The sequence below is a fragment of the Trifolium pratense genome, linkage group LG1 (assembly GCF_020283565.1).
Source record: "Trifolium pratense cultivar HEN17-A07 linkage group LG1, ARS_RC_1.1, whole genome shotgun sequence".
NCBI classification, from domain to species: Eukaryota; Viridiplantae; Streptophyta; class Magnoliopsida; order Fabales; family Fabaceae; genus Trifolium; species Trifolium pratense.
In genome coordinates, this window is record NC_060059.1 from 6,032,841 (window position 1) to 6,048,278 (window position 15,438).

At 31.6% G+C, this 15,438-nt stretch overlaps 3 protein-coding genes across 3 annotated transcripts; all 3 read left to right on the top strand.

Annotated features, from left to right (window-relative positions):
• Nucleotides 1–4,535: 4,535 nt before the first annotated feature.
• LOC123896919 (probable methyltransferase PMT15) lies at nucleotides 4,536–8,173 on the top strand. The gene is made up of 5 exons (XM_045947349.1): nucleotides 4,536–5,356; nucleotides 6,281–6,792; nucleotides 6,883–7,272; nucleotides 7,361–7,438; nucleotides 7,583–8,173. The coding sequence occupies exons 1-5, from the start codon at nucleotides 4,673–4,675 to the stop codon at nucleotides 7,812–7,814; spliced, it is 1,896 nt and encodes a 631-aa protein (XP_045803305.1). The 5' UTR covers nucleotides 4,536–4,672; the 3' UTR covers nucleotides 7,815–8,173.
• Nucleotides 8,174–8,481: 308 nt separating this feature from the next.
• On the top strand, nucleotides 8,482–9,080 carry LOC123901863 (protein MEN-8-like). Its single transcript, XM_045951711.1, has 2 exons — nucleotides 8,482–8,817; nucleotides 8,908–9,080. Exons 1-2 carry the CDS (start codon nucleotides 8,541–8,543, stop codon nucleotides 8,916–8,918), a joined length of 288 nt encoding a protein of 95 aa, XP_045807667.1. The 5' UTR covers nucleotides 8,482–8,540; the 3' UTR covers nucleotides 8,919–9,080.
• Nucleotides 9,081–10,632: 1,552 nt separating this feature from the next.
• On the top strand, nucleotides 10,633–14,517 carry LOC123911013 (protein FAR1-RELATED SEQUENCE 7-like). The gene is made up of 5 exons (XM_045962327.1): nucleotides 10,633–11,004; nucleotides 11,289–13,629; nucleotides 13,818–13,970; nucleotides 14,052–14,111; nucleotides 14,187–14,517. Exons 2-5 carry the CDS (start codon nucleotides 11,296–11,298, stop codon nucleotides 14,271–14,273), a joined length of 2,634 nt encoding a protein of 877 aa, XP_045818283.1. The 5' UTR covers nucleotides 10,633–11,004; nucleotides 11,289–11,295; the 3' UTR covers nucleotides 14,274–14,517.
• The last annotated feature ends 921 nt before the right edge of the window (nucleotides 14,518–15,438 follow it).

Sequence of the window (15,438 nt, forward strand, 5' to 3'; positions counted from 1 at the left end):
CATTTACAAAAATCAAGACACTTGATATGAAGCTTATGAGAGAGTCGCATCAAGACCCCTATAGTCATTTAGCAACAACTACAATGGTCCCTTCACTATCATAGGTATTCCCTATTCTCAAAACGTTACATCAATAATAAATAAGATTAATTTGATAAAATTGTTATATCTTTTAACAATATAATTACATTTTTATATATGTACAAAAAATTTAAACTCGTTTTAAAAAGAAGAAATTAAATGCTTACAATATATTATAAGCTTTTAATAAAAATTTGAGTTAATAGGTGTTTTGCACCTTGTCATTTGGGTGAATTTTGTTTACCCCTATAATTTAAAAATTCTCTATTTCTAACCCTATGTCCTCTGACCACACATATTGGTATATGACTATACATTTTTATGACATGACATGTTTACTTATTATTTTTTAGCGAACAAGAGTAAATGAGAATGCGAATGAAAATGAGAGAGAAGAGAAGATTTTTGTGTTGCCACTAGTTGTTGTGGTGTGTCATACAATTTTTATTATTATTATTATTAATTAAAATATTATTTAGTGAAATATCTAAGCGAAATTAAAAGTAAATAAAAAATAAAAGATAGTCAAAGATTTAAAATTAACGGTTTTTGTATTTTTTTAAATGCCGTTAATCTTTATGTGTCTCAATAGCATATCAAATGATTTTGGATTTGTCTGAAATTTTACACAAATGATCTATATGATGTAAACTTTCAATCCAACGGTGGATTTTATAAAATTTATATCGGTTAAAACGTTATTGAGAGGTGTAACATTTGGTGTCAAACTAGTTGGTGTCAACGGATCCTGACTCTATATATATATATATATATATATATCTTCTCTTCGTTAAACAGTTGTAGTCTGTGACTAACCAAATTGAGAAATTTTAATATTAGATTGTGATGTTATATATCCAACCAAGAAGATAAAGACAACTCAATTTTTTTTCTCTTTACACATAAATTAATCAGAATGTAAGTAAAGGTAAATATGCTTATCAAAAAAAAAAAAAGTAAAGGTAAATATAAACTATTTTTTTTAATGAATTTAGAAGAAAAAAAATCGTATTAACTATCTGCCTTATCCACACATTATTTTTTTCTTTTAGTACAAAAGAGATTTAAACTCAATTCTCTTTATTAGCATATTTTTATATTGACATTCTAACATGTATTGTTTCCTTTATATTTTAATGAATTACATTAGATTTAGTTGAAACAAAATTAACATTATTTACTTTATACTATACTGATATATGTCTTTTCTAGTCCTATGAGTACATCTTTCTCCAATTGAAATTGGACACTTCCCGACAAAATTATTTCTTGTGATGATCTAGTGGTTGGAGATATTGTGTAGTAAATGACTACATGTATGTGATCATCGTGACACTAGCTGGCTAATCGAGAATCACGTTGTTATCTTTATTTTTAATTTTTTGACAAAACGTTGCTACTTGTTTATTTTGTTGATGAAAGTTGTTGCTACCTTTATTCTAAGTAAAATTAAAAAGCGAATATTTAATAAGGCTCTTTTACCAGTTGTACCATTCTTCTCCAAACATGGATTGGATATATACCAAAAAAAATTTATGGCAGTTAGTAAGTAGCAAGTGAGTTGAGGGCCTTGAGGCGATATACTCCATGTTGTTACTATTTTAACTCTTGAACTCGACTCATATATATTCAAATATTGAAGAATAATTGAACTTGAGATAGGCGAGGGCGTCTATCTCATTTAAATACTCCGTTGACACTATAAATAATTAGGGTTTTTAGTATTTATCTGATCTGAATACTAGAAATCGTGAAAGATGTTGATGTTGGAAAATGGTATTTTTGTTGTTGTATTTAGGAAATTTCAGTTTTTGAAATTGTCTGAACAAAAATATATTTTGAAACAAAACAAATATTGACAAATTAAAAGCCTTCCATATTTTTTGGATATGGTACATATTATTGGGAGGTGCATTAGTAGTCCAACGAACGTTGGTCTCATTGACAGCCCATTTCTCATGAACAACAATATTCCCATTTCTCCTAATCCACTTAATGAGTTCTGAATATTTTTAATAAAATTTGCTATTTAAACTCCCAAGTTGCTCTCAGGCCCCTCAAAATTATATTTTTGCCCCTTAAATTTAGTTATGGAATTGCGTTTTGAACATGATGTTGATTATGAATGTAGTAGTTTCCGAACCAAGTTTTACATAGGCAAAATTCGGAATTTAGTTTCCAAACCACTATTACCCCCAATCCAATTTAATAATTGAGTACTTTATTCAATGAATCCTTAATCAAATGCAATAAAATACAACTACAACTTTATATTACAATAGAGGGATGAATGGATTACGAGTTGATACAATGTTTTGAAGATTTTGGAATCGTAGAAAATTGATGGTTTTAGTAGATTTTTTCTCACCTAAGAGATGTATCACCAAATTGTGGTTTTGATGGATTGTGAAGCTTGAGATGAATTGTATTGGCTTGGACACAAATACTTGCAATCAATATTGGCCGGTATGCAAGTCATTCAAGAATTTGGAGGGTAGACAAAAAAAAAAAACTGATACAATGGATTTAGAAAAATATTTGATATGTAACAAATCATGGGTTTTGGTTTTTGAAGAGACATATATGGATCCTAGGTGTCAGAAATAGTTTTGAAAAGACGAGAGAAACATCGAAGGATGCAATACGGTGGTAGTGGTTCGGAAACTAAATTTTGTACCGTGATTATGTAACGTTGGTTCAAAATCTATGTTCCGATCTAACATCAAGTTCGAAACATAACTTTCGAACTGAGTTTGATTGGCAAAAACATAAATTTGGGGGCTTGAGAGTAATATGACCATATGAGCATCTAAAAAGTAATTTTCATATTTAATACTTTTTTTGTTGATAAACTTATTCAAAAAAACTTAGTCATAGAGAAAAATGTTCGGAAATTTTAAGATAGAAATCTTTGTGAAAAATGAGGGAGCAAAATTTTATTTAGGAGAATTATTGAGATATTTAGTAGATTTTACAAACTTTAATGATTAAATATGAAATCATTATCAAATGGAAGCACTGGGTTGGACCTTATAGGTGAAACCTGAGCCGGGCCTTAAAGATTGGATTTGATATTTAGTCCATATTTTAAACATAATTTTTTCATTCAAAATAATTTCAGCCGTAAATCTGAAGTTGTACGATCAAAATTCATTACAACGACGTGCTGTAACTTCGGAAAATCCACTTCCATAATGCGTCAAATACCAACAGTTTAACATCAGGTGATGACTCAAAAACCTCCATTTTATAAACATAAACCTCCAAATAGTCTAAAATATATGTATTCTGTATTATTGTGTGTGTTTAATGTTAATAGACGGATTGTTTCAACAAAAAAAAAAAAGTTAATAGACGGATAAATAAATAAATAAATAAATAAATAATTACTAATTTTATGTTTGTTTTATCTCTTTTATAATCTCTACGTTTATGTTATACTAGTATTTTTTGTCCAACCATTAATGGTCTTAAGAAAATAATTTATCGAGGCAGAAAAATGAATTTGACTTTTTGTTTTGTTTTTGTGGGGCAACTAACCAAATTTTACATGCCATCATACCATTCTTCATGCATGCACATGCCTTGTCTAAGCATATATGCACTAGTTATACATAGAGTGTTCTATATAGAGTGCCCATATAGGTGGTTCATATATAGAAAATTATTATGGTTGAAGACTTGAAGTCTTCATGGTGAGGATACTTTTAAACATTTTGAAGCCAGTATCATAAGGTGAGTTGAGAAATTTTTAAAATTAGAATTACATACTTTAAAGTGTTAGAGGAAAACACCTTATATAAAAAATATGATAGAACTGTCCGACAACATTGATGAGCGGTCGTTAAACCCTTCAATGTTGTGCTCTGAGTGCTCTTTAATTTCATTGAGCCATTACGCTGTAAAAATATCTTCCAATAATATACTACTATTTTTTAATATGAACAATTTAGGAAGACGAAAAAAACCCACCATAAATCAAACACAAGACTTAATGAAATCCCATAAACAAATTATCCAAATCAGCAGTATTTCTTAATTTAGGCTTCTAGGTATGAGCCTACTGGAGTGCAGCTTTGGACCTAATATTGGTAATTTGGTATATTAGTATACTATTTTTTTTTTTTGGTGAATTTGGTATACTATTTATTTAAGGTAATAATTATATTTTATCTCACAATCACATTATTAGAAATCCCATAAAAAAATATCCAAATCAGCATGTACTGTATATATTTTTTTATAAAAAATATTTATCATAATAATAAATGCACAGAATCATCCTTATTTACCCAATTCCCATAATTAAAAAAATCAGTACTTTCTTTCATATAAAAAACAAAAATCTTCTACTAATTTATTTATTCCAAAAATAAAAACCAATAGAAATTAATGGATTGTTGGAAAACCCAATGCGTATGTTATAAAACCTTCCTCCAAATATCCATAAACGCGTCCAATTCAATTCAATTTCAATCTCATCAAGAAAGTAAAATACTCAAACTCATCACATATATATTACACACACCATAACCATAACACAAAGAACAAGAATCATTATTCTTCTTCTTGAATCTTCTTCACAGTGATTATGGATTCATCATCATCTTATTCACGTATCAACAAATCCACAAAACCTTCTTTTTCATCATCCATGAAAAAAACTCATCTTTACGTTCTCCTCGTTTTTCTCTGCGGAGCCTTTTATCTCCTAGGCGCATATCAACAACGTGCACCATACACCACCACCACCCCAACCGAAAAAACCATCATAACAACAACACCATGCAACTATCCAAATCCCCAAACTACCCTCAATTTTCAATCAAATCACAGCGCCACAACCACCGAAACAACTGAAACAACAACAATCGTCTTCCCTCGATGTACCGCGAATTTCAGCGAATACACACCGTGTGAAGATCCAACAAGATCGTTAAGGTATAAACGTAGTAGAATGATATATAGAGAAAGACACTGTCCAATTAAAGGAGAAGAGGATTTGAAGTGTAGAGTTCCGCCGCCGTATGGTTATCGGAATCCCTTTCCGTGGCCAGCAAGTAGAGATGTTGCTTGGTATGCAAATGTACCTCACCGTGAACTTACGGTTGAAAAAGCAGTTCAGAATTGGATCCGTTATGACGGTGATAGGTTCTTTTTTCCCGGCGGTGGAACTATGTTTCCTAATGGTGCTGATGCTTACATTGATGATATCGGAAAGTTGATAAATCTTAAAGATGGTTCTATTAGGACTGCTCTTGATACTGGCTGTGGGGTATATTCTTTTTCTTCTTCTTTTTAATTATTTTTTAGTCAAATATTTTCTTGTTTTTTATTATTTTATTATTTTTTGTCTTTTTCTTTAATTTTTAGATATTATTCTTACATGTATACACGTGTGTATCAAATCTTTTCTATTTATTGAAAAAACGGATTTGTCGTTTTTTTAATAAATATTTATTGTAATTTATGAGCGTATCATACTCATATTGTTATTGTCGACGGTAGTAATGATTTTTATATACTAGACAAAAAAAAAAATTAATGATTTTTAAATAGATTTATTTTCACAAGAAAATTGAAAATTTAATTTTAGCTCAAGATTTTTTTTAATATTTGAAAATAATGAAGTGTTTGTAAAGTCGTTAAAAATTTGATGTTGGAATGTAGAGGACCGCTTTTATTTTCGGTTGTTGGATTAAGTTTAGGTTAAATTGTATTTTTGACCTTTTAATTTTTATAAATTTGCAATTTTAATCCATTAACTTTATAATAACATTTTTGACCTTTTAACTTTCATAAATTTACAATTTTGCCACTAAAAATGATATTATGAAAGTTAAGATGTCAGAATTGTAAATTTGTAAAAATTAAGGGGTCAAAAATACAATTTAACCTATAATATGAACCTTTCAATTTTGATCTATCAATTTCGAATATGTCAAATGTGTGAATGTGATTTTTTTTTTTAATATAATTAATACTGTTTTGTTTATAAATTTTATACTTATTTTTACTTAAATTTATTTTGTTTAACTATATATTGTGAAACTTTGGCTATAATATATAATTAGTACTATATATTGTGAAACTTTGGTTATAATATATAATTAGTACTGTTTTGTTTTTTATTTTTGCCTCAAAATGTTAGTAATATACATTGTGAAACTTTGGTGATGGATGTGTGTGTATAATGCAGGTTGCTAGCTGGGGTGCATATCTTGCATCACGTAACATAATAACATTATCAATAGCACCAAGGGATACACATGAAGCACAAGTTCAGTTTGCTCTAGAACGAGGTGTTCCTGCAATGATTGGTGTCTTAGCCTCCAAGAGATTACCTTTTCCTTCAAGAGCTTTTGACATTTCCCACTGCTCTCGTTGCTTAATTCCATGGGCTGAATATGATGGCATTTTTCTCAATGAAGTCGATCGAGTTTTGCGCCCGGGTGGTTACTGGATTTTATCTGGACCACCAATTAATTGGAAGAAACACTGGAGAGGATGGCAGAGAACAAAGAAGGATTTGAATGAAGAACAGACCAAAATTGAAAAGGTTGCTAAAAGTCTTTGTTGGACTAAGTTAACTGAGAAAGATGATCTTGCTATTTGGCAGAAACCCAAAAACCATTTAGATTGCAAATCCGCGCGTAAGCTCGCTACAAGCCGCCCCTTTTGCAGTGCACAAGATAGTCCTGACAGTGCCTGGTTTGTGGCTCATTCAAATTTTAATGTAACTTGAATTAGTTTATGGTTTGTGCGCACAATTGTGGAGACTAATTTCTTTATTTGTTTCAGGTATACTGATTTGAAAACATGTTTGAGTCCTGTTCCTGAAGTTTCCAACAAAGAAGAAACTGCTGGTGGGATATTGGAGAATTGGCCACAGAGACTTGAGTCTGTTCCACCAAGGATTCACAAGGGTACTATTGAAGGGGTTACTTCTGAAACTTTTTCTAAAGATTATGAGCTTTGGAAGAAAAGAGTGTCACATTATAAGAAAGTGAATAATCAACTAGGAACTACAAGATACCGTAACATTTTGGATATGAATGCTAACTTGGGTGGATTTGCATCTGTTTTAATTAAGGATCCTGTTTGGGTCATGAATGTGGTTCCTGTTCAAGCTAGTGTTAATACACTTGGAGCAATATATGAAAGGGGATTGATTGGAATATATCATGATTGGTTAGCAAAATTAATATTCCATTGTGTCTTATTTGATGAATTTCTCTCTGTGGTTTTCCTCTAATAAGTTTGATTATGTTTTTTGTAGGTGTGAAGCAGTGTCTACTTATCCAAGAACCTATGATTTAATTCATGCTGATTCACTGTTCAGCCTTTACAATGGCAGGTAAATAATATGTTGCATTACAAGTGTTTGGTATTATTGATCATTGAAATGCTTTTGATGACAATTGAAATATTGGACATAGTTTTGTTAGATTTGGATTCTGTAAAATGTTACCAACTAACATGGTTTTTCTGTGTGTTTTAGATGTGAATTGAAAGACATAATGCTAGAAATGGATAGGATTCTTAGACCTGAAGGAGCAGTAATAATCAGAGATGATGTTGATGTATTGTTGAAAGTAAAGAACATTGGCAATGGATTAGAATGGGATAGTGTTATTGTAGATCATGAAGATGGACCACTTCAAAGGGAGAAGCTTCTATTTGCTGTCAAGAAGTATTGGACTGCTCCTGCTGCTTCCGACAAGACTAATTAAAAACTTTTAGATTCTTTAATTTTCTGATTTTTTTTCTTCCAATTCTTTCAAACAATTCACACATATTTTGAGGCTAATTCTATTCTATGTTGTACAAATAAGATAGTCTTGTGTCATGCACAAGTTATTTTTCCATTCACTTGGTCTAATGGTGAGATTTGTTGATCCATTAGTGGGAAAATAAAACTTGTATAAAGCTTTATTTGTCTATGGAATGGAGTTTTGCTTTAACTGTGCATAAAGCATCTTTGTGGTATTACTGGAGAATAAAAAACCAGTTAAGCATTGACCAAAAAAAAAACCCAGTTAAGCTCAAAAGTTTTGTAGCATGTTTGATAGTTTGATGTTTTCATTCAAAATTGATCCGTCTTTTACATCAATATAATATCTTTTACACCAAGTTGTTATTCTAACATATGTATGTATCAATAAAGTGGAGTAGTTTATTTTATTAAAAAGACAAAATTGTTTAATAATTTGAGATATTAAAATTAATTTTTAATATGTATATACCAAACATCATGGTAGCTTCTCATTTTCAACACAAATGTTGTGAGCCTTAAAACACTTGTTAGGTAACTCATGAAAATGACCAAGCCTCCAAATCTCAAAATTAACTATAAATTTGAGACATTAGTTAATCATATCATATATCATAACAAGAAAAAGAATCATAGTTATATTAGTCATACTTTTGAGTAAACAAATTTCAGAACTAAAAAAGAAATGGCAAGTATTGTTTCAATAAGGTGCCAAGTTGCAATGGTGCTACTATTGGTTGTGGCATTAGGAACCCAAATGGGTGAGGCACAAAATACATGTCCAACTCAACTAACCAATCTGAATGTTTGTGCACCATTTGTGTTACCTGGTGCACCCAACACTGGACCAAGTGCTGAATGTTGTGCTGCACTTCAAGGAACCAACCGTGATTGTCTTTGCAACACTCTTAGAATCGCTTCTCAACTTACTTCTCAGTGCCAACTCCCATCTTTTGGTTGCGGTAATTAATAATCACTTACATATTCCTTTTCCTTATGTTCTCCTAGCTTGTTATTTTAATCTAATTACTATGATGTCTATCTATTTACAGTTCTGAATTAGAAGAGCTAGCATGGTGATGTGATCATTGGCGAAGAATAAAAGGTTGAAAGAAGAAACACCCATCTTGTTTTGTGACTCTGTTTTGAATGTTTTGTGATATTGTTATCACAAAATAATATATGTGATCAGTGTTATTATGAAATAAAAAAAGTTATGTAGACATTTTGCATTTGTTACAATTTGGTGTCCCTTTCCCTAAACCAATAAAATCAGATGCCTAAAGAACAATTAAAACTAAAAATGAATTTGGTGACAATAAGATGAACCTCTCAATTTGCTTCAAACAAAAAAGATGAACCTCACAATTCTTTTGCAAAACAAACTTATCATGTTCTGAGAATGTTCAAAGTCTAAATCTGACATGTTATCTTTAAAAAATTAGACCTTACATACACCTAGCTAAGAGTAAGCATGTTATATTATGCATGATTTATTATATATTTTCATGCTTGATTAATATTTAGAAGAATATTCATTGTAGAAAAACTTATTACCAAACCAGTGATGCTACAAATTTTACGAACTTAAAACACTAGGTAATTCATCTATAGTGTGAGACATGTGATGTGGTTTATCTCTTACTGTGAAATAAAAGTTGTGGTTTATATTTCTACCAAAAAAAAAGTTGTGGTTTATAGGGTCACAAAATATAACGTATATATAACACTAGATAAAATGAACATAACTGAAAGACTAACGATACAAAAATAATGAAATATAAAAGACCAATTCAAAAACAACAAAAAACTTCAAAGATCAAATATGAAATAAGGTCAAACTTAAAGTAAAAATGATATAGTTTATTTTTTGGTAAGGAAACAAAAATGATAATATAATATTTGAGTAAAAAAATGATAATATAATATTGAAATTAGTGCAATAAATGACTTGAATTTTATTTTTTAAAAAATATTTTATACTTCAAATATTTGCTTTTATTTTCATTGTTGTTTCTTTAACGATTGTCATAGGATACCGTTTAGCATGACTAAATTTTAAAATAGAGAATCAATTCTTTAAAATGGTGAAAATAAAAAGACCAAAAATATATTAAATCTTTTATCTTATTATAAACTAGCCATGCTAAGGATTAGGATTTGCCATAGTTAAATATGCACATATATAGTTATACGCATTTTCTAATCTCATATATTAAATTTAGATTGGAGAACTTAGATTAAAAACTACTACCTCAGTCCCAAATCTTTAGTTTTTTTAGTTTTTTAATTTTGTCTCAAAACTTTAGTCCTTTTAAGAAACCAATGCACATTTAGTGATACTTTATCATTTGTACCCTTACAAAAGTTAAAACATTAATTAAATATATTTTCTCTTTCCTAATAAAGTAAGGGTAAAAATGACTTTGCTTATTATTTCTTAATCTCCGTGCAAAACTCCAAAAAGACTAAAGTTTCGAAACGGATGGAGTAAGTTAAATTGATCTCGACCGTTAAAATCAAATCGGATGGTTTAGATAAAAATAACGTGTTACTATGTGTTTTTTGTTAATTTTTTACATCTTGAAATAACTTGAATAATGCGTACATGTGAGATTCAGTTAAATATTCAAAATCGAAAATTTGCTTTAATTTTTTTAACTCTCACCTCAACTTACGCATCTCACCCATCATTGTGTGTTCCTTTTATATCAGCAAATCCAATTCGGTCATGCTATGTTAGGTAGGAAAAAAAATCATTTTTTAATAATGAAAATAAATAAAAATAATAATAATGTAAATTAGTCCCAAAATTGTAAAACAATATCATCGAAACTCTGAGTTTTAACACGTAAGAAGAAGCTCAGGATTTGTCTTCCCCATCGAGTTAGGGTTTGCAGAATTGCATTTTGGAGTTTGAATTTCAAATAATGCTCCATCAGAACCTCAATTCAAATTCAAAGAACGATACAATACGAAGTTGCGATTCACCAATTGCTTCGTTTCACCTATAACACGCCGCGAACCCCATAGACCATGGATAGTGTCGTGCGTCCTCAGCAGGATATTTTGTTCCTTCCCTTCAATCAAATTCTCAGCCTCTGATCACAATTTCCAATCACAGTTCCCGTTTGTCTCAGTTCAAATTGGTAAGTTTTTTGTTTTAATCATAATCAGTGTTCTCCTTTTTTGTGCAAAATTAAGTTTTTTCTTGTTTTTTTTGGGATTTTTTTTCTGTTCATTTTAGCTTATTATTGTCTACTCGAATCAAATATGCAAATTGTAAAATGTATCTATCTGTGATTGAAGATCATTGTGGATTTGACATGTGTTCTAAGTTATCGCCTTTGTTGGGATTATTGATCATTTTGTTATTTTTTTTATGAGCTAGTTAGTTATATTAATTTAGTTATTTATTTTTAATTCGGCGAAGGTATTTCATGGATGGTGATCGTAACAAGTTAGGTAATGTGCATGAAGAAAATGTTGATGTTGGACCTGAAACATCGAATAATTTGGACTTGAATGTGGAGCAAAACAGTTCCAGCCCAAATGTTGTTCATGCTAATGGCTCTCAATCTGGTGTCGCATCAGTAAATGTAGTCTGCAGCAATGCAATATTGGGAATTGGTACCGTATTTGAGTCTGATGAACATGCATACAAATTCTATAACAAGTATGCCAGATTAATGGGTTTCAATGTTAGAAAAGATTGGGTAAATAGGAGTAAGGTACATGGTATGGTGGTTTCTAGGAAATTTACCTGCTCGAAAGAGGGATACCGTAGGAAAGACAAGAGAGATGATAATGTGAAGAAACATCGGAAGGAGACGAGAACTGGCTGTTTGGCACACATGATCATCACTCGTCAACCAGACGGGAAATACCAGGTCACTCATTTTGAAGGACAACATAATCATGATGATATAAACTCGATCAATTCTAACATGTTATTACTAGAGTTGCAAAATGAAATTAATGTTGCTCAAGCTGTGGAGGTTGACTCTAATAATAATTTGGAACCCAAATCTAGGTCAGCATTAAGTATGGTGAATAAAAAATTAGATGCACGTGATTCTCTTGATCAACTGTCCATGAATTATGACAACTACCTTCATTCTGTAAGGGAAAGAGATATAAGTAAAGGAGAAGCGGGGCGTTTGCTTGGTTATTTTCAAAGGCAACACTTTGAAAATCCAACATTTTTTCATGCCATACAGCTTGATGTTGATGACAAGGTAACAAATGTATTTTGGGCTGATGACAATATGGTGGCTGATTACGACCATTTTGGGGATGTTGTTTGTTTAGATACAACTTGCAGAACAAACAGAGTTATGCGGCCATTTGTACAGTTTTTAGGTGTTAATCATCACAAACAAGTATTAATATTTGCTGCTGCTTTTTTGTATGATGAGACCATTGAATCATTTAATTGGTTATTTCGAACATTCATCGGCGCAATGTCTGGGAAAAAGCCAAAGGCCATTATAACAGAACAAGATGCTACAATCATTGAAGCAGTCAATACGGTTTTACCTGAAACAAACCGGTATACATGTGTATGGCAGATGTATGAGAATACTCTGAAACACCTCAGCTATTTTGTTAAAGATGCTGAATCATTTGCAAATGATCTAAGGAGTTGTATATATGACCCCAAGGATGAGGAAGAATTTGCCCATGCTTGGGAGGCTATGCTGCAGAAGTATAACCTCCAGCAAAATGAATGGTTGAGATGGATGTATAGAGAAAGGGAGAAATTGGCTGTTTTCTTTGGTCAGAATACCTTTTTTGTAGATGTCAAAGGCTTTCATTTAGGTGAGGTTTTGTCTCGTAAGCTTAGAAGTTATCTAAATCCTGACCTTGATGTAGTTCAATTTTGTAACCATTTTGAAAGGGTGGTAGATGAGCAACGCTATAAAGAAATAGAAGCTGATGATGAGATGAAGGGATGTTTTCCAAAGTTAATGGGTAATGTGGTTATGTTGAAACATGCAAGTGTTGCTTATACTCCAAGAGCATTTGAAGTATTTCAGCAAAGATATGAGAAATCTTTGAATGTTCTTGTCAACCAGCACAACGTAGATGGATCTTTGTTTGAGTATAAAGTGAATACATTTGGCCAGGCTAGACAATACAGTGTCACCTTCAATTCTTTAGATGATACAGTTGTCTGCAGTTGTATGAAGTTTGAACATGTTGGTTTTCTGTGTAGCCATGCACTAAAAGTTCTTGATTATAGAAACATAAAAGTAGTTCCATCTCGTTACATCTTGGAGAGATGGACAAAAGATGCAAGGTTGGCAAATATCAGGGAGATTAAACACTGTAAAATGCAAGATAACCCTAAGTTGGTTGTAGCAAGCTGTTACAAAGATTTGTGCCACAGACTTGTCAAGTTATCAGCAAGAGCTTCTGAATCCGTGGAAGCTTATCAATTTGCCGTGAGGCAGCTTGATGAAGTGATGGAAGGAGTGCAGAAAATCTTGATTTTGAAAGGTGAGGAAGAAGATGCTTCAGAAAGTGCGCCTGCAGAGATCTTTCGGAATGGACATGCAACTGAGGATCAGGATGTAAGTAACAGAGTAAGTGGAGAAATTGACAGGAGCGCTACACAGGATATTGCCCAAACAACGGTGAATTATAATCAAACGGATTCAGACAGGATTTTAAATGCAGAAGTACATCCTCCAAATACCGTTGTCTGCATATCAAGCCCCTCATCTCCATATGTTTCATCTCAATCCGTGACACCAAATTCCCTTTTGCAGGTAAGCTTTTATTGTTTATTTGATATGGTACCTTATATTATTGTGATCATATATTCATATTTGATATAGAGATCATGAAGTTTAGTAATGCTCAGAAATTTTCAGAGAATAATATGTGCATATTTATTTATTTTTTAAAATAAAAAATAAAGAGAATGCATTTGTTGATTTTTTCATTTGTGTTGCAGGGCTTATTTGGTTTTGAAGCCAATCAAGTGGTTCAATGTATGTATGAACAGCCTGATCTTGTGTTGAACCATCAATCTAATACTAACCTGTTCCAACCACCAAACTACTATTCTAATCAACAGAGTTCTCCTTGCCGATCTCACCTATCGCAGGTTTTAATCTTTCCAGTCGTTAGTTTCTCTTTTATGTGGAATTTTCCAGTTTGTATAACATATCATGAATATTTTACTCAGGTTCCTATCATCCAAAACACATACCATGAATCCATGCCAAGCAATAATCAGACGCGACAGGTAAAACATTAGTTAATGTTCACAATTTGAACAAAACCCCCTTCCCAGATTCTAATTTGTGTATATATGTTGTAGGGGATGGATCTTGATATCCAAAATCCTCATTCAGAATCCTGTATCATGCTTCCGACCCTGCACAACGGATTAAAGGACCATGGTTGAATCATATCTTGTATTGGCAATGCCATTGCTTCTGTAGTCTAGTCAAGTAGTCATAACGCATAAGCATTGTAAACGTAGTGTGTTTGTTATCACGGTGGGGTTTACCGTAATCATAGTGAGCCACCATGATACCAAACATGCTTAAATCCCTTTTTTTTGTAGATAACCATCAATTCATATGAAAAGGTAGATACACAACTTCTGCAATTAACTGAACTCAAGGGTAAAATCAATTGTGTGGTCCTTGACTATGGCATTCTTTAAGGGATTTATAAACCACAACACAGTCGTTAGTTATAAAACAGCCTTAAAATGACAAGGATAGTTATAAACCACAACACAGTCATGATTGGGATGCAGAAAATGAGAGAATTTTGTCTTATTGTACACCACACTCCTTAACATAAAACACGTCTTTCTTAAATAGCTAGCGTTAGATGAACAGATTAAAATGAAAATGTTCTATATCTATACATTTTAAAAATACAAACGAATGAAAATGATTGTTAGTGTTTTTTCTTTTTTGACTACTGAATGTTTAATTTTTTTTTAATAATACTACTGAATGTTTAATTAAAACATTATTACTATACTTTTTTAGTATACTACGAATAATTTATTTACCACGTTCTATTCAAATATCAAACGCCAAGAAAAAAAGAAAGAACTTGAGTGAATAATGACACCAAAGTGTTGTTTTTGCATTAATGTTTTGTAGGTCCTGTTCGTTCATACAACCAGCCAGCCCCCCAGCTTCATCCAGACCACGACAAAGTGAATTCAAAGGTGAAACATTCCTTGTTCTTTCGAATTCAGAACCAAATATTTACACCTTGGTGTATCCAATAATTCATCTAACACAAAGATTCATAAGATAAGATGGTAGTAATTTCTTTTTCTTTTTTTTGGTCAAGATGGTAGTAATTTCAATTGTCTACAGAATTTTTTTTACTTTTGTCGTAATTTTTTCTTTTGATAAAAACGAGGGCCTAATCCCGAAAAGTGTTTTGGCAAACGTTAGGTTCAATACCGTGACCTGTATATAGTTCATAGGCTGCGGTATCAAAATTGGTCTTTGTCAAAACACCTTTTGGGACTTCGACCCTCATTTCTATATACTCCATTCGTGACAATATATAAGCAAAAATCATCTTTTTAGGTCCAT

Bases quoted from the DNA above. Each gene is read 5' to 3' on its own strand.
- LOC123896919 (XM_045947349.1), top strand. From the start codon at position 4,673: ATGGATTCATCATCATCTTATTCACGTATCAACAAATCCACAAAACCT. The intron at 6,793-6,882 runs GTTTGTGGCTCA...TATTTGTTTCAG, and splicing joins GATAGTCCTGACAGTGCCTG to GTATACTGATTTGAAAACAT. The intron at 7,273-7,360 runs GTTAGCAAAATT...TGTTTTTTGTAG, and splicing joins ATTGGAATATATCATGATTG to GTGTGAAGCAGTGTCTACTT.
- LOC123901863 (XM_045951711.1), top strand. From the start codon at position 8,541: ATGGCAAGTATTGTTTCAATAAGGTGCCAAGTTGCAATGGTGCTACTA.
- LOC123911013 (XM_045962327.1), top strand. From the start codon at position 11,296: ATGGATGGTGATCGTAACAAGTTAGGTAATGTGCATGAAGAAAATGTT. The intron at 13,971-14,051 runs GTTTTAATCTTT...TATTTTACTCAG, and splicing joins GCCGATCTCACCTATCGCAG to GTTCCTATCATCCAAAACAC. The intron at 14,112-14,186 runs GTAAAACATTAG...TATATGTTGTAG, and splicing joins GCAATAATCAGACGCGACAG to GGGATGGATCTTGATATCCA.